This window comes from Lepidochelys kempii, chromosome 2, assembly GCF_965140265.1.
Source record: "Lepidochelys kempii isolate rLepKem1 chromosome 2, rLepKem1.hap2, whole genome shotgun sequence".
NCBI lineage: Eukaryota > Metazoa > Chordata > Testudines > Cheloniidae > Lepidochelys > Lepidochelys kempii.
Window position 1 is genome coordinate 48,963,918 of NC_133257.1, and position 22,495 is coordinate 48,986,412.

Here is a 22,495-nt window from a genome sequence, read left to right on the forward strand (position 1 = left end):
CTTACTGTATTAGGCATAGACTTGCATGTTTTATTTTATTTTGCTTGGTAATTCACTTTGTTCTGTCTGTTACTACTTGGAACCACTTAAACCCTACTTTTTGTATTTAATAAAATCACTTTTTACTTATTGATTAACCCAGAGTATGTATGAATACCTAGGAGGGGCGGGTAAACAGCTGTGCATCTCTCTCTATCAGTGTTATGGAGGGCAAACAATTTATGAGTTTATCCTGTATAAGCTTTATACAGGGTAAAAACAGATTTATTTGGGGTTTGGCCCCCATTGGGAACTGAGCATCTGAGTGTTAGAGACAGAAACACTTCTTAAGCTGTTTTCAGTTAAGCCTGCAGCTGTTGGGGGATGTGGTTCAGACCTGGGTCTGGGTTTGCAGCAGGCTAGTGTGTCCGGCTCAAACCAGGCAGGGCACTGAAGTCCCAAGCTGCCAAAGGAAATAGGCTCAGGGGTAGTCTCAGCACATCAGTTGGCAGTTCCCAAGGAGTTTTCTGTGATCCAACCCGTCACACTCGGCTCAGTGCTATAGCCGAGGCCATGGTTCAGGCTGCAGAGTCCGCTGCATCTGAGACCACTTGGAGGGCTGTCCTCACACCACCTTGCCCTCATCGAGGATCGCCAGGAATTCTTTCCTGGGGTCCTCAGGCTGCGAGTTCGAAGACTTAGCCATGGATGCCAGATGTTAAAGTCATAGAGGCCGAGCAAGTCCTGATGGTTCGCTACTCATAGCTGGAGGCTGGAAGATGAATAAATTTTTCTTCCGAAGAGATCGAGCCTTTTGCCTCTTTATTATTTTTAGGCATCGCACCTAGCTGACCCTACCTTTTGTGCTCATTAAAGGCCGACACCACCAGTGAGCTTGGGGCAGGATGGGTGTAAAGTATTCATAACCTCTAGCCGGCACATAATATTTGCGTATTGCCCACTTGGACATGGGGGGCAGCGACAAGGGCGTCTGCCACAGGGACTGGGTAATTTTTGCCACTCCCTCATGCATTGGCAGTGCCACCATAGCAGGGGCAGCCGAACTCAGCAAGTCAAAGAGGAAGTCTGAGGGCTCCTCCAGCTCATCGGCTTCTAGCTGCTGGTTTGAGGCAACGCTCTTCAGAAGATCTTGATGAACCTTGGCATCAACCTGGGGACCGGGTGAGAAGACCCGTAATTGCCTCATTGAGCGAGGATGAAGAGGTGGTGGATACTGGCAGGTCTGCCACCACCGACGCCTCCTCCACGAGCACCTCCATTAGGACCGAGAGACCCTGAGGGGTCCTCTCCAGTGTCACCTCCATGTCGGGGGCAGGGGGGCGGACGGGGCAGGCAGATCATCACCGACTGCTTATCCAAAGCCCCCGAGGTTGACCTACACCCTTGTGAAGGCTGCAGGAACCCCCCGGGAGGTGCCAGGGGGCAGGCCAGTGGTCTTGTGGGGAATGCCGATACCCCCGATGAGTGACCCTGGCCCGCTGGCAGGGACTCCTTGCTAATGGAGCCCGAGGCGGACGGGTCACGTCCGGTGGGGATCAGGACAGTGCCAAGGCCAACTGTTTACCCTGGTCACGTCGGTGCTGGCCCTGAGGCTCCGCTGGGGATCTGCACAAGGGCAATGACTTTCTGTGCCGTGACACAGGGGATCAGTGGCGGTGTTAGGCAGGTCGGCAACAGGAACTCGGCGATCTACACCTAACACTCAGCAAGCGTTGCCGGTCCGTTGAGCTGGAGCGAGTAGGTCGCCGTGCCAGGGTACATTGGAGTGACCATGACACTCTGTACCGGCGCTCCGGTGACAAGTAATAGGGCTTCCAAGACCAGCAGTGCTGCACACTGGGAGAGCGGCTAGGGCACTCTCGCCACTGGAGGTGCAGGGACGGGCACACCTCTGCTGGTCTGCACTGTTCCACTGGCGATCGCCGCTTCGAGCCTGAAGAGTGCCGCCTGGCATCCAGGGACTGACGCGGGGGACTCTGACGGGTGGGCTGACCTGTGTTCGGGGCATGGTGGCTCTGCACAAGTGAGTGCTGGCGGGACACTCCTTGGGGTGAGGAGCAGTGCCACACTGATGGGGACTGTTGGAAGGATCCCAAGTCAGGTTTATTCCTGCAGCGGGGTACGGCTGTAACCGGCATGGGCGGCACCAGTAGGGACAGGATGTCCTTAGCAGCATGCAGGGCCTCCAGTGTAGATGGCACTGCCAGGTGCCGAATGCCCATGCCACTTTCTAGGGTGGCGGGTGCTTCCTGAAGTGGACTAGCCCACTCGGCGGAAGCTGGGGACCGACCTCCATCCGGAGGCGAAGAGCTGCCCTTCACAGGTCTTTGCTCTCCTCCAGCCCTCTCCTTCCCCTTCAGGATGCAGAAAAAGGTCCCACCCTGGCCTTTCTTTGCCGGTACCAAGGACGGGGATCAGCCACGGTGCTAGAAGCAGAGTCTGATCTGGACAGCTCTTGTGCCGGTGCAAGTGCCGACTCCATAAGGAGTGCTTTGAGACAAATGTCCTGCTCCTTCTTGGTCCGAGGTTTAAAACTCCTACAAATGCGACACTTGTCGCTAACATGAGTGTCCTCCAAGCACCTTAGACAGCTACTGTGGGGGGTCACTGGCATAGGTTTTTTGCAGCAGTCGTAGGGTTTGAAGCCCAGGGACCGGCGCATGCCCCGTCCCTAGGCTAAGTCCCATCTGGGACTATGAACTAACACTAGCTACACTAATGGAACTAAACTAACGACTTTTAACAACAATATGCAGTAAAATAGCTCACAACGAGCAGTTGAGACACAGGTTAGCTGAGGCAAGGAAATGGTCTAGCACCATCACTGGCAGTAAGAAGGAACTGAGGGTGGGGGGAGCCAGCAGTGCCCCTCATACCACGGCATACACACTCCACTGGAGAGGGCGCCAGAGCTGGTCCCCTATGGATATCACTGAGGGAAAAACTTCTGGCATCAGTACATGTAGCAGAATGGAATGGACATGAGCAAGCACTCAAAGAAAAACCAAACACTACCAATCCAGAAAATTTGGACTTATACTTAAGTTATCCTTAAAAAAAAATCCAAACTCATTAAGGATGAAAATAAAGAATTTTAACAGTCATCTGTAGCAAAGTCATGCAATAACAAACTTAAATTGTAGGGATTTTAGTGTTTGTGGTCTCAGATTAGCTGCATCTTTAAAAATAGTTTTCATTAGTTCCCCTCTTACAGGGCAGCTTTAATGTTGTTTGTGTGCCTTAACTACATTTCAAATCTTGCTGTTGTCCTTTTGTCTTAGAATTTCCCTTTTTTTATTACAAAAATGTCATACACAAACACTAAACAAGAAACCCAAAGCAAACGCTCCCATAAGATATTTCTAATTGTTTTAAGATATGTATTATCAGCCTTTTTTAAAATTTTATTTTCTCTATATGGAAAGTTTAAAGATTGTGCTATTATGTTACTAAGATTTGGGACAAAAACAATCTAACATGCTAAATTACTTAAAGAACCCATTTTTAAATTAATTATAACTCAATTCTGAATACACTTGAATTTTCTGAGCTCAAAGTGGAAGCACTAAGTTTTGGAGAGGATATTCTGTATATTTAACACATAAACAAGGTTGAATCTCTGCTCGAAGTGCAGAACAGAAAACATGTCTAACTATGGAGCCACGTCTGGCATCTTCATAATACGAATGAAGACATTCCACTTAGAGGTGGGTTCCCCTTTGGATGTCTTCTAATAAGTAAGAAAAATGTAAAGAAACGTTTTTTACATTCTCAGTTTTCCCTCATTATAAATTCTGAGGTTTTGTATGACATCTATAGATTGGGAAAAATGAGATTGAGCTATTGGTTTAGCTGGGATTTCAATGCCATTTGGGGGTGAAATTTAAAAGTATGAATCACCCCTTTCATGTTCTAATGAAAAAATTAAAAAAGGAGAAGACAACATAAAAATCTTGTAGCTCATTAACTCTTCTGGCAGGGGCAATAGGCATCAGGGAGGTTTCCTTATGCAAGAGAAAATGTAGGTGATAATCACTAATGTACTATGTTATTATGATCTATTAAAATCATTTAAACTAAATACAAAGATATTTAGTATATGTTTACCATAAGTTTTAAAGAAAGTCACACCACTGAACTGGTGGAAGTCACTGGCTAAGCACCTGGAACCAGAATTTGTTGAAGTACTAAACCAGCTTTTGACACCAGTAGCCTCTACTGCTGGTGCAGAGAGAATAATTTCTTCATTACACTTTATTCAACTAGTTAAGCTTAATGACTAATTAATTCGAAGCTAAGAAGCCAACAGGGAGTTGAAAAACCAGGAAAACTTGTTTTCCTCATCCAATGAATAAAAACCAAGTGTGAGAGGATGAGACTTACAAATTTTAAAATCCTAAAGGACACAGTGACCCAAAATAATCTGTTCAATTGACTAACTACAGATACTTTTTTTGTTGAATAAATCAGTTAGTTTTAATGCAAAACATGTTTTGATAAACTTTTGTTAAACTTTCTTATGTAGTCATCACTTTTAAACTCATTATGTACTAAAATAATTTATGATGGTTTTGTTTTTTAATTTAATTTAATTTGAATTTCCATCCAAACAGAGCTTCACACAAGTCACAAATAAAAATAATCTAGTAAATAAGAAATACATCATTCACTGTTTTCTAACGTAATAAAATAATGTAAAAATTAAGAATTTGAATAAACATAATATAAGCTATATAACTGCTTACATAAATGTGTATAACTATAGCGCATCCTCCTCATTAGCAAAGAGAGACACTGAATTTAGTGTGAAGTCTATATTTAGTTGCAAATCTACATGTTTTAATGGTTACCAACAAATGAGAATCAATCATCCTTCAAGAAAATAACTAAGCAGTACAAATGCAAAACATGATTAAAATCAATTATTTAAATCAAGATTTCCAGCATGCGGATTTAAATCATGTTTAAAATCAGTGATTTATAATCAATCCATCCTGAAGGAAGGGTCAATAATTTTGTTCGACATTGGAGTCTAATACTATCTATCACAGTGGTGTGAAAGTTGGCCTGTTAAGTTATTAATCCAGGGAAGACTAGAGAGCCTTGTACATGGCTAAACATTTTTTCATTTGGGGGGTTGCATGAAATGTTTGGCCATTTGGGGGGGTTGCAATAGATCCTGCTACACAATGGAAATTCTGTAACTAATCAGAGAAAAAATATATCCTCATATCTTTATTTAATAGTTTCCTCTCACTTTTTTCAGTAGTTCATAGATTCATAGATATTAAGGTCAGAAGGGACCACTATGATCATCTAGTCTGACCTCCTGCACAACGCAGACCACAGAATCTCACCCACCCACTCCTGCGATAAACCTCTCACCTATGTCTGTGTTACTGAAGTCCTCAAATCGTGGTTTCAAGACTTCAAGGAGCAGACAATCCTCCAGCAACTGACCCGTGCCCCATGCTACAGAGGAAGGCAAAAAAACCTCCAAGGCCTCTTCCAATCTGCCCAAAACTCCTTCCCGACCCCAAATATGGCAATCAGCTAAACCCTGAGCATATGGGCAAGATTCACCAGCCAGATACCCAGGAAAGAATTCTCTGTAGTAACTCAGATCCCAGCCCATCTAACATCCCATCACAGGCCATTGGGCCTATTTACCATGAATATTTAAAGATCAATTAATTGCCAAAACCATGTTATCCCATCATACCATCTCCTCCATAAACTTATCGAGTTTAATCAAAGCCAGATAGGTCTTTTGCCCCCACCGCTTCCCTTGGAAGGCTATTCCAAAACTTCACTCCTCTGATGGTTAGAAACCTTTGTCTAATTTCAAGTCTAAACTTCCCAATGACCAGTTTATATCCATATCATATACTATTATTTGAAATCATTTCTCTCTCACTATAAATTTAAATCTCTCTCTATAACTCAGAGTCAGGCCCTGAAGGTCTGTTTTAAATTACATGACAATTTTTTGTCATTACATCAAAACTACCAAAATTAATATAACTGAAATAATCTATTTTTTTTTCCTTAATCAATAGGCCATCCATGAAAACTTACATTTTCTATTGTGCATTTCCAAAGCTTGTCTTAAGTCTACAGTGGCTCTTCCTAGTAAAGCATCAGCTTTTAAAGTGTGATGGCTCCACACTCGAAATTCCAACGTAGTCTGTGGAGTCACATTCCTGTATATAAAATATTTTTTTTAAAAAAAAATTAAGGTGTAGGTACTCCTCTTTCACTATTATAAATGTATTATCTATTTTAATCAGTTTCCCCATAACTACTGTAATTTTTGGTAGTGAAAAGTTTTGGTTTCTTTTTTAAACTATATCACAAAAGCACTGTGAAACAGAAAAATCAACGTAACATCTTTCAGGCACAGATCAGGACTAAGGTATGTTATTACAATAGTGTGAAAATACTTGGGAACATAACTACTTACATCAAACTCAGATTTCAATTATTGAGATCGTTTTCCCCCATACATAATTTTAAATACAAACTTCCTATTTTTTTCTATTAACAAATATTTGATTTTCAGCTTGTATCATTAGAGAGACCGCTGAATAGCCACCACTGATCAAGAATACTGAAATTAACTGCTCAGATGCCCTCAAACATATTAATTTAAGAATTGCACACACATAGAATATACAATATTAAAAACAATTTTTAAAAATGCTCTTAAAATTAAAACAAAAAAAACCCACGCCAAGTGATGAGACTAAAATACACCACTGGGAGGAAAGAGGCAAGGTAACCAAAATGGAACAAAACAGTGGTTATATTACAAATACTTTTTGGGGAAAAGTTTTCGGTTTTTTTAAGAGTTGGGAAGCAAACTTTGCACTTTAGGGGCTACTGCTACAAAGGCATAATTGCCTGCCAATTAAAGACAATGTAGGAGCCTGAGAATAGGTATCCTTCAAAACAAGATCTCAACTACAGCATGGGCCAACATTGTTCAAAACCTTAAACTATCTCTATTGATTTTCTTTAAAGTAATGTAAATAAGTAATGTAAAGTAATTCTTTAATAGATGACTTTATTATAGGCAGACAACATAGATCATGGTTACTCAAACTAATGAGCAAATATGTTGCTTCATTCACAACAAACTGTAAGTAACACAGATGATCTACTAAAAACCCAGCTAAAAGAAAATGACAACAGTGTAAGCTTGTCATCACAATGGTCTATAGTGTTTACACAAGGCCATATGAGTGAAGCTGCTCTCAACACAAATTGTGAAATTAAAGCACCTTGATATTGTGACCCAAACCACCCTTGGATTCACACCTTGCACATTATTCTAATAATCTTTGTACAAAATATGCCTTGTAAGGTATCATTTGAAAACTAACTCCTCCCTGGTCAATATCATCATGATAAAAAGTATGTTGCAACTTTACATATAAAGTCATGAATTCCCCCTCTATAATGTTATTAGCACAGGTTCAAAACCAGACAGCCCTTCCAGGGAAAAAATTATCAGACAGGACTACCCTAAACAAAGGGGTGTGTGTTTACCCCATTTTACATATAAGTAGTAAACTGACTCATCAAGACAGCAGAGAGAAGAGATGGCAAGAAATAGAACAATTTTCATTTCAGCAAACACAAATGGGGGATGAAAGAGCACAGTGCTTCCTTCTCCACCAGACTCCATATCACTTTCCCAACAGCTAGAATAGCCTTTACTTTGAGGGGTATCCTTCAGAAGAATTCACTTCCAAGATTCACTGGACTATAAAAGAAAGGGGCATAGACCCCCAAATTATCTCTTTTACCTACAAAGACACCAGCACCTTTGGACCTCTGACTAAGGAGAAGGTCGATCACTATCTTGCTGGAAGACTGTGGGAGAGAAAGACCATCTTGAACAAAGTCTTGAACCAAAACTTACTAGATGAAGTTTTAGACTTTTCATGTGTGCTCTTACTTTTATTTGTTTGTAACCATCTATAACTTTATCACTTGTACTTGAACTCACTTAAAATCATACCTTCTTTTGCTAATCAACTTGTTTTACAATTAAACTAACAGTGCTGTGTTGTACCAAAGTTAATGTCAACTCCAGTTAATGTGGCAAACTGGTGTGTTTGGTCTTCTTATTCCTCTGAATATTGCAGGAGAGGGCTGGACATATCAGAGCACACAGGTTTGTGGAAGTTCAGGACTGGAGTTGTGTTGGGATCACCTGCTAACATTAACCATGTCTAATAAAGACAGAAGTGTGTCTATGATAACTGCTGGCTGGCTGTTGGATTCAGATCGGTTGAATCAGAGCTGTACAGCATACAGAACATGAAGTGGATGCTGTCTGTATGTATGTCCCAGACACGGAGCCACAAGTATCAGAAGCATTTTGGGGCATTCAGGGTTGAAATACAAGTGATGACTCTACTTCTCATTGATATTAACTGCACCCTAGAACATGGCAGATACCACATCATTGGCTTTCCATGAAATGTTTGTGGTCAAAAGCAATATCAAGATTCTCAATTTGATGAAGTACCTCTGACTGTACCTCTCGAAGGATAACACAAAGAAAGAATGACCCTCCTCAAAACAATCTCTATCCAGCAACAGGATTTCTGTTTTCCTATGGGTGAGAACAAGATTACTGATGCATCCAGCTGGCAACATCCTGTAAGCATTCCTACACAGCATGGACTGAGCTGAACAGAGTCCACAGTGCAAGAGATATACAGTCGTGCATCAAGCGTATATAAAGATATCCCACTCCTGTTTAGAAATAAACTTGCCAAGACACCTCATATACACACTGAGCAACAATAGTTATTTTAGGGCAAATATTGCCATTAGATACATGCAACTTTCAATGAAGTTAAAGGAAGTTGTGTGTATGCAGCCAACGGCAGAGTTTGGTAACTATTTGTCTCTAATGTTTGATTAATAAATTATATTTTACGAAGTTAGAAAAAGCTTTTCTACTTACAGAGTCAACTGTTCATCCCATTTTGGATTTGAAGAACTATTTGATTTTGCTGTTTTCTTGATTTCTCCATCTGCAACTAATTCTGTATAAATGGCTGTTCCAAACCAGTTCTTTTTCCTTTTCAGTTTGGCACTAGAAACTAACAAACAAACAAAAACAGATTGATTGTTTATAATTACTGGAGCACACTTCTTGCTGAAAAACAACAAAATTACTATCTAAAGGTTTGATTCAGTAGAAATTCCATGGAAGAACAACCTGACTTCTTCTCTTTTTCAACCTCTGCTTAGTGCTGAACAAATCTAGCTGCTCAACTGAACCCTTTAAAGTCTACCCACAGGACACTTTCAGAGAAGTACAGAAAGGACTTGAAGTCATTGCATCCCAACTGTCTACCAAAGCACTAATCATATTTCAAAGATCAAACTCATTTTGGTAGGTAACAGCGATATGGTTTCCAACAATATCCTAGATGTAGCTAAGATAGATGAGGCATGTCCCCTTAACCACAGGAAGGAAATTTTAAGATAGGCATTCTGTGCAACTACTATGAGAGAGAAAAAAAAAATCAGTCTTCTGGGTTTTTCTTTGTTTATTCCCCCCTTTGTACTTTCCTTTTTTCTCTTCCAGCTCTTCTTTTAAGTGCAAACTATTAAGTATGACATGTATCAGTAACTGAATTGACCTGGGCAAGTTTGACACTGTTAGGATATAGATATTCAGGCCTGTCTGCAAAGGCCTATACTTTAAGAATTTAGGTGTATTCTTATCACTTGGCTAGTTAGAGGTATAAAAGAAAGAATCAAAATCACTGTCTGCCAGTGTAAGGTCCTTCTCTTATTGTGACAGTCTGAGGCCCTGTTCTTAGGCTAAGGCCTTTGGCTAAGCAACAGAGGCAGCCATAAGCTGGGAAGCGACCAGTCACATGCTCACATTCCAAACTAGTCCCATTGAAATAAGGTGCTATTGGGCTGTTAGGAATACAATCCTGTCCTGATAATGCCTGTCACTTCCAGAGAAAGGGAAGTGCCTAGAAGATGTAAAAGGAAACTTAGTTTGATAGCATCCTGTCTGGCAAGAACTCACTTATCAATAGCTGGGATGTGAAATCCTCACTTCTGTATTGTTTTGTCATTATAGTTCCCACTTTGCCATTGTTTGTCTGTATAATCTCTGTCTGGTTCTGTGATTGTTTCTGTCTGCTGTATAATTAATTATGCTGGGTGTAAACTAATTAAGGTGCTGGGATATAATTGGTTACATGATCATGTTACAATATGTTAGGACTGGTTAGTTAAATTTCAGGAAAATGACTGGTTAAGGTATAGCTAAGCAGAACTCAAGTTTTACTATATAGAGAATGGGGGAGGGGAAATTGGAATCATGTTTGGCTAAGGGCAGGAATGGGAACAGGGACACAGGTGTAACGCTCTGTGGTGTCAGAGCTGGGAAGGGGGACACTAAGGAAGGAAACTGGAATCATGCTTGCTGGAAGTTCACCCCAATAAACATTTAATTGTTTGCACCTTTGGACTTCGGGTATTGTTGCTCTCTGTTCATGGGAGAAGGACCAGGGAAGTAAGTGGGTGAAGGAATAAGCCCCCTAACGTCTTGGTGCCGGTGACTCAGATGCATCTCATTGGATAGGTGAGTGGCAGCCTGTAAGTTCCCCTCCCCAACAGTCCGCGCAGCTGCTTGGAGGAGGTATCGCGAACTCTCATGATGGTAGTTGCAGGTTCTGGCAAGCCAGGGTAAAGGATTTTTTGGATAAATGGGTAAGGAAGAACTAGGACCCATACCAGGTGCAGGGGTCAACCTGGGATGAGATTAAAAAGGAAATGGAGGAAGTGTTAGGGGACCCAGAGGGACAGGGGGTGGCTGAGGAGCCCACCCTCCTTGGTATATGGGTAGTGGAAGAAGGTCCCTGCCCATGGGGACTGAATGCCTTCCATGGAAAGGAGGCACTTCAGTCTGCTTGTGAGAGGTTTGAAGCAAGGGCAGCATTATGGGAAGCTGCCAGTAATCTTTCAAGTTTGGTGCTGCTTCAGCAAGGGCTGCTGAAGGGTAGTAAATTAAGTAGTGAAAGGTGATTTGGCACAACAGGGTTTAAAGTCAAAAGCAGAGTTAACAGACTACCTTTAGAGACTGGAGCTGGGACTTGGTCCTGGGGGAGTGGAGAGAAAGAAGGGGGGGAAAAAAAGTTTCAAAGTGCAACCTGCCTTTCCACACTCTTTTGTTTTAATGGAGGGTACTTTGGACACTTATGTGAGATGTCAAGAAGAAAGTTTCTGTTTAATGATAAAACCCAGTTATATAAATGTAACTGTATGTGCAACTCTGTGCAGTCACATTGGATGGAAGCTTGGTAATTAAATTTTCCAAGGGGGTCAGGTAGAGTGGCTACTACCACCACTATGCTTCTGTCCCCAGAAGCCTTTACAGCTATTCTGAGGGAAAATGGGCCCTTTTCCCACAGAAATGGTCTATGAGGGACTGCTGCAGGCAGCAGGCAGAGAGAGAATCTGATCAAAATTATTTGACTTTTCGGTAATGTAATCAAAATCAATAAAGGATGTAAGGGGTTTCTATTGGAACTTAACTTGGCTGCCCCTGGTTGTGTCTAGTTGTACAAGATGGAAGTGTAATCGGGGTACAGTTGTGTAAAAGAGAGTAATCACAGTGCAAGAAATGTTAGGCAAAAGAATTTTGTGTGGTAAAAGAAAAGGAAAAGGGGAAGAATGATGGGAACACTGAGCCTTGGGGTGGCTCTGGGGGATCAGATTGTTGCTTTGGTGGGTGTGCATGAAAACTGTGTGGGCATGGGGGAGGCAGTTACACCTTGTGTAAAATTATTATGGCTAATATAATGTTATGGAGGTTAAACTATATGGAAGGAATATGCATTTTCCCAGGACGTGTGCAGTGTATATTGGGGAAGGGGTAAAAGAAATGCAAATAAAACATGGTACTTAATTAAAATCCTATTAGGGCTCCAAAAGGGACCACAATAGGTTGTGCTTTCTTTTTCAGATCTGTGTGTGTTTTGGAGCAGGAGATGAAAGTGGAAAGTAATCAGAACTCTAGTGGAAGTAAAATGTTTCCCTTTTAAGACAGTGTCTGAGCTGCTAAAAGCTTTGGATCCAAAAGCAAGCTAGTAAGCCTCTGTGTGTAAATGCAAATTACCTAGCTGATGGGCACAAAGGAGCTGCAAATAATGAATACATCTGGTCAGCAAACAAGCTACTAGAAGACTCAGATTATGGCCCTCTAGGAAAGGGAGGTGAAAAAACAAGTCAAGCCTGAAAATAAGGGGGACAGGTTAACCTTACGAGGGGGTGTGTGTGTGTGCGCGTGTGTGTGTGCGCGCGCAGTGCTAAAATCTGAAGCTGTGTCTCAGCTATTACCTGAGAATAAACTTAAAGCTTGGTACAGCAGAGAAACTATTGCAAAAATGGTCTGTTGTACAAGAGGGGAAACTGAGGTACGCCACCTCATGAATTTCATAAATGACCAGTGAGTGGGATAATTCACTAGCCTGACTATAGAACAAAATCAGTACAGCCTGGAGGTAATTCTTCTGTTTTTCCTGCAATTAGCAAGGAAATTTGTAAAAGAAAGTGGTATTATTATTAAGCAATAGTCTGTCCCCACCAGGGTTGTAGAGCCTTGATGATGCGTTGGAGAGGTTTTAGTTGGGGGATGAAGATGACGGCTAGTGGCATTCTGTTATTATCTTTGTTGGGCCTGTCCTGTAGTAGGTACTTCTGGGTACTCTTCTGGCTCTGTCAATTTGTTTCTTCACTTCAGCAGGTAGCTATTGTAGTTGTAAGAATGCTTGATAGAGCTCTTGCAGTTGTTTGTCTCTGTCTGAGGGGTTGGAGCAAATGCGGTCGTATCGTAGAGCTTGGCTGTAGACGATGGATCGTGTGGTGTGGTCTGGGTGAAAGCTGGAGGCATGTAGGTAGGAATAGTTGTCAGTAGGTTTCCGGTATAAGGTAGTGTTTATGTGACCATCGCTTATTAGCACCGTAGTCTCCAGGAAATGGATCTCTAGTGTGGACTGGACCAGGCTGAAGTTGATGTTGGGATGGAAATTGTTGAAATCATGGTGGAATTCCTCAAGGGCTTCTTTTCCATGGGTCCAGATGATGAAGATGTCATCAATATAGCGCAAGTAGAGTAGGGACATTAGGGGACGAGAGCTGAGGAAGCGTTGTTCCAAGTCAGCCATAAAAATGTTGGTATACTGTGGGGCCATGCGGGTACCCATAGCAGCGCCGCTGATTTGAAGGTATACATTCTCCTCAAATGTGAAATAGTTATGGGTGAGGACAAAGTCACAAAGTTCAGTCACCAGGTTTGCCGTAACATTATCGGGGATACTGTTCCTGACAGCTTGTAGTCCATCTTTGTGTGGAATGTTGGTGTAGAGGGCTTCTACATCCATAGTGTCCAGGATGGTGTTATCAGAAAGATCACCGATGGATTGTAGTTTCCTCAGGAAGTCAGTGGTGTCTCGAAGATAGCTGGGAGTGCTGGTAGCGTAGGGCCTGATGAGGGAGTCTACACAGCCAGACAAACCTGCTGTCGGGGTGCCAATGCCTGAGATGATGGAGCATCCAGGATTTCCAGGTTTATGGATCTTGGGTAGCAGACAGAATACCCCAGGTCAGGGTTCCAGGGGTGTGTCTATGCGGAATTGACAGAACCAGAAGAGTACCCAGAAGTCACCTACTACAGAACAGGCCCAACAAAGAAAGTAACAGAATGCCACTAGCTGTCACCTTCATCCCCCAACCTCTCCAACGCATCATCAAGGATCTACAACCTATCCTGAAGGACGACCCATCACTCTCACAGATCTTGGGAGACAGGCCAGTCCTTGCTTACAGACAGCCCCCACAACCTGAAGCAAATACTCACCAACAACCACACACCACACAACAGAACCACTAACCCAGGAACCTATCCTTGCAACAAAGCCTGTTGCCAACTGTGTCCACATATCTATTCAGGGGACACCATCATGGGGCCTAATCACATCAGCCACACTATCAGAGGCTCGTTCACCTGCACATCTACCAATGTGATATATGCCATGTGCCAGCAATGCCCCTCTGCCATGTACATTGGTCAAACTGGACAGTCTCTACGTAAAAGAATAAATGGACACAAATCAGATGTCGGGAATTATAACATTCAAAAACCAGTCGGAGAACACTTCAATCTCTCTGGTCACTTGATTACAGACCTAAAGGTCGCAATATTACAACAAAAAGACTTCAAAAACAGACTCCAACGAGAGACTGCTGAATTGGAATTAATTTGAAAACTGGATACAATTAACTTAGGCTTGAATAGAGACTGGGAGTGGATGTGTCATTACACAAAGTAAAACTATTTCCCCATGTTTATCCCCTCCCACCCCCCCACCCCCATTCCTCAGATGTTCCTGTTAACTGCTGGAAATGGCCCACCTTGATTATCACTACAAAAGGTTCGTCCCCTCCCCCTCCTCCTCCCCCCCCCCGCTCTCCTGCTGGTAATAGCTCATCTGAAGTGATCACTCTCCTTACAGTGTGTATGATAACACCCATTTTTTCATGTTGTGTGTATATAAATCTCCTCACTGTATTTTCCACTGAATGCATCCGACGAAGTGGGCTGTAGCCCACGAAAGCTTATGCTCAGATAAATTGGTTAGTCTCTAAGGTGCCACTAGTACTCCTTTTCTTTTTTCTAGTGGATATAGTGTACTTGGACTCTCAGAAAGCCTTTGACAAGATTCCTCACCAAAGGCTCTTAAACTAAGTAAGCCATCATGGCATAAGAGGGAAGGTCTTCTTGTGGATCAGTAACTGGTTAAAAGATAGGAAATAAAGCGTAGGAATAAATGGTCAGTTTTCAGAATGGAGTGAGGTAAATAGCCATGTCCCCGAGGGATCTGTCTTGGGACCAATGCTGTTCAATATATTAATAAATAGTCTGGAAAAAGGGTAAACAGCGAGGTGGCAGAGTTTGCAGATGGCACAAAATTGTTTGAGATAGTTAAATCCAAAGCAGAATCCAAAGCGATATCACAAAAATGGGTGAACTGGGCAACAAAATGGCAAATGAAATTCAATGTTGATAAATGCAAAGTAATGCACATCGGAAAACATAATCCCAACTACACATACACAGTGATGGGGTCTAAATTAGCTGTTACCGCTCAAGAAAGAGATCTTAGAATCATTATGGATAGTTCTCGCAAACCATCCACTCAATGTGCAGCAGTTAAAAAAGCTAACAACGTTAGGATCCATTAGGAAAGGGATACATAATAAAATAGAAAATATCATAATGCCACTATATTAATCCATGGTATTCCCACACTTTGAATACTGCATGCAGTTCTGGTTGCCCCAGCTCAAAAAAGATTATTAGAAATGGAAAAAGTTCAAAGGGCAAAAAATATGATTCAGCATATAAAACAGCTTCCATATGAGGAAAGATTAAAAAGATTGGGATTGTTCAGCATAGAAAAGAGACAACTAAGGTGTTAGGACATAGATATTCAGGCCTGTCTGTAAAGGCCTATACTCTAAGAATTTAGGTGTATTCTTATCACTTGGCTAGTTATAGAGGTATAAAAGAAAGAATAAAAATCACTGTCTGCCGGTGTAAGGTCCTTCTCTTATTGTGACAGTCTGAGGCCCTGTTCTCAGGCTGAGATCTCTGGCTAAGCAACAGAGGCAGCCATAAGCTGGGAAGCGACCAGTCACATGCTCACATTCCAAACTAGTCCCATTGAAATAAGGTGCTATTGGGCTGTTAGGAATACAATCCTGTCCTGATAATGCCTGTCACTTCCAGAGAAAGGGAAGTGCCTAGAAGATGTAAAAGGAAACTTAGTTTGATAGCATCCTGTCTGGCAAGAACTCACTTATCAATAGCTGGGATGTGAAATCCTCACTTCTGTATTGTTTTGTCATTATAGTTCCCACTTTGCCATTGTTTGTCTGTATAATCTCTGTCTGGTTCTGTGATTGTTTCTGTCTGCTGTATAATTAATTATGCTGGGTGTAAACTAATTAAGGTGCTGGGATATAATTGGTTACATGATCATGTTACAATATGTTAGGACTGGTTAGTTAAATTTCAGGAAAATGACTGGTTAAGGTATAGCTAAGCAGAACTCAAGTTTTACTATATAGTCTGCAGTGAATCAGGAAGTGAGTGGGTGGGTGGGTGTGTGTGTGGGGGAAATGGGAACGGAGAATGGGGGAGGGGAAATTGGAATCATGTTTGGCTAAGGGCAGGAATGGGAACAGGGACACAGATGTAAGGCTCTGTGGTGTCAGAGCTGGGAAGGGGGACATTAAAGAAGGAAACTGGAATCATGCTTGCTGGAAGTTCACCCCAATAAACATTGAATTGTTTGCACCTTTGGACTTCGGGTATTGTTGCTCTCTGTTCATGAGAGAAGGACCAGGGAAGCAAGTGGGTGAAGGAATAAGCTCCCTAACATAAGGGAGAATGTGATAGAGGTCTATAAAATTATGAATGGTGTGGAGAAAGTAAGGGTTATTTAACCCTTCACATAGCACAAGAACCAGAGGTCACCGAATGAAATTAACAGGCAACAGGTTTAAAACAAACAAAAGGAAGTACTTCTTTGCACAACACTCAGCTAACCTGTGGCACTCGCTGCCAGGGGATGCTGTGCAGACCAAAACTATAACTGGATTCAAAACAGAATTAGAAAAGTTCATGGAGGATAGCTATTAGCCATGATGATCAGGGATGCAACCCCATGCTGTGGGTGTCCCCAAGACTTTGACTGCCAAATGCCGGGACTGGACAACTGGGGATGGATCACTGGATGATGGCCCTTGTGCTGTTCATTCCCTTTCAAGCATCTTGCATTGGCCACTGTCAGAAGACAGGATAGTGGGCTAGACACGCCATTGGTCTGGCCATTCATATGTTTTTTAGAACTTGCCCAAAATAATTCCTAGAGCATACTGTTTGTTTCTATCCATCTTACCAAGCAATCCAGATCGCTCAGTGATCTGAACTCTTCATTCTTGCACATTCCCCCAATTTTTGTGTCACCTGCAAACTTTATCAGTGATGATTTGATGTTTTTTTCCAAATCATGATAAAAATGTTTAAATAGTCTAGGGCTAAGACCCAATTCCTGCAGGACTTCACTAAAAACACATTCGCTCAATGACGATTCTCCTTTTAAAATTACATTTTGAGACCTACTACTGCAGTTTCCACGGTATGCATCCGATGAAGTGAGCTGTAGTTCACGAAAGCTCATGCTCAAATAAATTGGTTAGTCTCTAAGGTGCCACAAGTACTCCTTTTCTTTTTGCAAAGACAGACTAACACGGCTGTTACTCTGAAACCTGTCATTCTGAGACCTATCAGTTAACCAGCTTTAACCCATTTAATGTGTGCCATGTTAATTTTATATTGTTCTGGGATTTTTTTTTTTAAATCAAAATGTCATGCAGTATCAAGTCAAATCCCTTACAGAATTCTAAGTATATTAGAACACCATTATCACCTTTATCAACTAAACTTGTAATCCCATAAAAAAAAGTATCTAGTTATATCCTGTGAAACTATATTCCATAAACCCAGCTTGACTGGCATTAGTTATATTACTCTACTTTAATTCTTTATTAATTGAGTCCTGTATCAGACACTCCATTATCCTGCCTGAAATTGAGGTCAGACTGACAAGCCTATAATTACCCAGGTCAGGGTCATCCCATTTATCCTTTTTAAACACTGGCACAACTGTAGCTTTTTTCCAGTCTTTTGTAGCGTCCCCAGTGTTCCAAGACGTCCAGCAAGCTCCTCAACCAACTCTAACCTGCTTTAATAGTTGCTGTTTAACATCCTCCTGAGATGCTAGTAGAATCAAAAGAATGTTCTCAGGCGTGACTACATCTGTTCCCCGCACCTCTGATACAGAGCAGAAATATTTATTTTCGTTATCTTTTCTCCCCAATTATGTTTTTGGCCAATACACTTTAATTAATATTGCAAACAGCAGTGGGAAGACAAGATTAATTTGCCAGTTTTCAGTACGGTTTCCTCCTTTTTCATCCTAATAATTATTTCATCATTTTGTGACTTCTGCAATAGGAGGGTATACTACTACAGAAGATTGTATACTACTCACAATCACCTTGTTACTAGAGCTGGGCAAAAAAAATTTTGACAGATTTTTCGCTGAAAAATTCTGTTTTGATACTTGAAAACTACTCACAAATATGGATAACATTAGACAAATAGCCCAGACCAAGGCAAAAATTGAGGAAAAAACAAAAACAAAAAACTTTTTATTTATACTACGTCAAAACATTTAGAAACAGCATTTCAAACTCAAACTTGGCCAATTTTTACACCCTCCCCCCCAAAAAAGATGACCACCACTTGAAAACTGCCTAAATGAACCAAAATGATGAAAAAATGTGTTTTGGACTGACCTGAAACATCTGGGTAAATTTAATTCCCCCCACCCAAATTTTTCAGTTTCAGGAAAAATTTGTTTCAATTCAAATTGAACTTGGTCCCCCCGGCCCGTTTCTTCCCCACTGGATTTTGTGGTTCAGTCCCTCAAGCAAAAAAATCCATTATTTTCTCAGTTCTACTTACCACTATTAGTCTTCCGGTTAAAAAGGAAAAATATCAAAATAATTCAGCCCCAAAATGTCTTAATAAGTAAGCTCATTGTATATGGTTCTCTATAATATTTAATTACGCAAATATTAGGCCTAGCAAACCCAAATACACCACTGCTTGTGATGTTATGGTGTATATATGTGAAAAAACTTCCACAGAAGGAAGAGTTCTCTTGACTCAAACGTATGAGTTTGAAAAACAACTCAAACTTACTTCTGTTAATGTAGGAATTAGAATTCTTATCTATGTGTATGTTCTTCATACAAATCTTTCAGATTGCTCCGCTCTAGACTACAGACTATACAAACAGGATTATGGACATCAGCATATGAAAAAGTCTGTGTTTAATGACCAACTGCAGTCACATGAAAATAAGATTGATTTATTTTTCTGGAATTTAAATCCCAACCCAAAACCCTTAATGCCACAGAAATCACAATTTCATCAATAAAGCTGCATTAAGACAGAGATCCCAAGTTTAGACATAGGTGAAGGAAAGTGTGGGCCCCTTACTGAATGAGGGAGGCAACCTAGTGACAGAGGATGTGGAAAAAGCTAATGTACTCAATGCTTTTTTTGCCTCTGTCTTCACGAACAAGGTCAGCTCCCAGACTGCTGCGCTGGGCATCACAGCATGGGGAGTAGATGGCCAGCCCTCTGTGGAGAAAGAGGTGGTTAGGGACTATTTAGAAAAGCTGGACGTGCACAAGTCCATGGGGCCGGACGTGTTGCATCCGAGAGTGCTAAAGGAATTGGCGGCTGTGATTGCAGAGTCATTGTCCATTATCTTTGAAAACTCATGGCGAACGGGGGAAGTCCCAGATGACTGGAAAAAGGCTAATGTAGTGCCAATCTTTAAAAAAGGGAAGGAGGAGGATCCTGGGAACTACAGGCCAGTCAGCCTCATCTCAGTCCCCGGAAAAATCATGGAGCAGGTCCTCAAAGAATCAATCCTAAAGCACTTACATGAGAGGAAAGTGATCAGGAACAGTCAGCATGGATTCACCAAGGGAAGGTCATGCCTGACTAATCTAATCGCCTTCTATGATGAGATTACTGGTCCTGTGGATGAAGGGAAAGCAGTGGATGTATTGTTTCTTGACTTTAGCAAAGCTTTTGACTCCCAGTCTTCTTGTCAGCAAGTTAAAGAAGTATGGGCTGGATGAATGCACTATAAGGTAGGTAGAAAGTTGGCTAGATTGTCGGGCTCAATGGGTAGTGATCAATGGCTCCATGTCTAGTTGGCAGCCGGTGTCAAGTGGAGTGCCCCAGGGGTCAGTCCTGGGGCCGGTTTTGTTCAATATCTTCATAAATGATCTGGAGGATGGTGTGGATTGCACTCTCAGCAAATTTGCGGATGATACTAAACTGGGAGGAGTGGTAGATACGCTGGAGGGCAGGGATAGGATACGGAGGGACCTAGACAAATTGGAGGATTGGGCCAAAAGAAATCTGATGAGGTTCAAGAAGGATAAGTGCAGGGTCCTGCACTTAGGACGGAAGAACCCAATGCACAGCTACAGACTAGGGACCGAATGGCTAGGCAGCAGTTCTGCGGAAAAGGACCTAGGGGTGACAGTGGACGAGAAGCTGGATATGAGTCAGCAGTGTGACCTTGTTGCCAAGAAGGCTGATGGCATTTTGGGATGTATAAGTAGGGGCATAGCCAGCAGATCGAGGGACATGATCGTCCCCATCTATTTGACATTGGTGAGGCCTCATCTGGAGTATTGTGTCCACTTTTGGGCCCCACACTACAAGAAGGATGTGGATACATTAGAGAGAGTCCAGCGAAGGGCAACAAAAATGATTAGGGGTCTGGAACACATGACTTATGAGGAGAGGCTGAGGGAACTGGGATTGTTTAGTCTGCAGAAGAGAAGAACGAGGGGGGATTTGATAGCTGCTTTCAACTACCTGAGAGCTGGTTCCAGAGAGGATGGTTCTAGACTATTCTCAGTGGTAGAAGAGGACAGAACAAGGAGTAATGGTCTCAAGTTGCAGTGGGGGAGGATTAGGTTGGATATTAGGAAAAACTTTTTCACTAAGAGGGTGGTGAAACACTGGAATGCGTTACCTAGGGAGGTGGTAGAATCTCCTTCTTTAGAAGTTTTTAAGGTCAGGCTTGACAAAGCCCTGGCTGGGATGATTTAATTGGGGATTGGTCCTGCTTTTAGCAAGGGGTTGGACTACATGACCTCCTGAGGTCCCTTCCAACCCTGATATTCTATGATTCTAAGCACAAGGCACTTTTGCAGCTCCTCTACATCCAGCTCTTTTTCTGTGGTTGCTAGCAAGGAATCCTTGCTGGTCTTCCCTTCTCTCTTTTCGGGGCATTTTCAAGCATATGCTACTGACACTCAACCTATTTTGGCCCCATTCAGATCACAAGATTGTGCTGAGTCTTGAGACTCTTGGCTGTAAGGGGGAATCATCATGCCAGGGAACACCTGCTATGTAGATTCTGTGACATTGCACTCCATGTGATTTTACGAAAATATGTTAACGAGTGTGAATATAACATAACTGGAATATGCTTCATGGAAAAGGTCTTTTGTAAGGTATCATTACAAAGCTTATAATCTACTGAGTGTGGCCATCTTATTTGTATAGATGTATCATTCTTGCATCTGAAACTAGAAATATGAAAATATAACTCTGAGGTCCTACTAAAAGAACAGGAGTACTTGTGACACCTTAGAGACTAACAAATTTATTTGAGCATAAGCTTTCATGGGCTACAGCCCACTTCATCGGATGCATGCAGTGGAAAATACAGTAGGACGATTTTATATACACATAGAACATGGAACAATGGGTGTTACCATGCACACTATAAGGAGAGTGATCAGTTAAGGTGAGCTATTACCAGCAGGAGGGGAAAAAAAACCTTTTGTAGTGATAATCAAGATGAGCCATTTCCAGAAGTTGACAAGAACATGTGAGGAACAGTGTGGGGATGGGGGGGAACAAATATGGGGAAGTAGTTTTATTTTGTGTAATGATTACTTGATTACAGACCTAAAAGTCGCAATATTACAACAAAAAAACCTTCAAAAACAGACTCCAACGAGAGACTGCTGAATTAGAATTAATTTGCAAACTGGACACTATTAAATTAGGCTTGAATAAAGACTGGGAGCAGATGTGTCATTACACAAAGTAAAACTATTTCCCCATGTTTATTTTTCCCCCCTACTGTTCCTCACACGTTCTTGTCAACTGCTGGAAATGGCCCATCTTGATTATCACTACAAAAGGTTTTTTTTCCCCTCCTGCTGATAATAGCTCACCTTAACTGATCACTCTCGTTATACTGTGCATGGTAACACCCATTGTTTCATGTTCTTTGTGTATATAAAATCGTTCTACTGCATTTTCCACTGCATGCATCCGATGAAGTGGGCTGTAGCCCACGAAAGCTTATGCTCAAATAAATTTGTTAGTCTCTAAGGTGCCACAAGTACTCCTGTTCTTTTTAAAGATACAGACGAACACGGCTGCTACTCTGAAACCTGAGGTCCTACTGTAATTATGCAAAGTGTAGGCCATTAATGGTGGTTTGGAATCTTGATGGCTTCCATCAACTAGGACAATTGGTTGTCAATGGCTGTTTACTTGCAAGCCTTCCTTTGAGTCAGGCCAGGAAGAATGAAGACCTGGGGTCTCACAGGACACATGACCATGTCACCTGGTACTGGAATCTATCTTAAACCTGGTGCTTTTCCATTTAGGAGGAGGGATGGGAACCCAGAAAGACAAAAGATTCCTGCCTTGTTCCAAAGCTCTATAAGGGGGTGGAACTGAACAAAATGGGTTCCAGCC

At 41.9% G+C, this 22,495-nt stretch overlaps 1 protein-coding gene across 4 annotated transcripts in view; it reads right to left on the minus strand.

Annotated features, from left to right (window-relative positions):
• Positions 1-22,495, minus strand: part of WWP1 (WW domain containing E3 ubiquitin protein ligase 1) — a 180,587-nt gene that overhangs the window by 98,026 nt on the left and 60,066 nt on the right. For 2 of the 4 annotated variants that reach the window (XM_073330652.1, XM_073330653.1), the window contains exons 3-5: positions 8,984-9,122; positions 8,540-8,626; positions 6,079-6,203 (exon numbers count right to left, since the gene is read on the minus strand). In XM_073330652.1, coding sequence (XP_073186753.1) covers positions 6,079-6,203; positions 8,540-8,626; positions 8,984-9,122 — 351 coding nt within the window. The remainder of the gene's footprint in view (positions 1-6,078; positions 6,204-8,539; positions 8,627-8,983; positions 9,123-22,495) is intronic. The other 2 variants (XM_073330655.1, XM_073330654.1) reach the window with 2 other exon arrangements.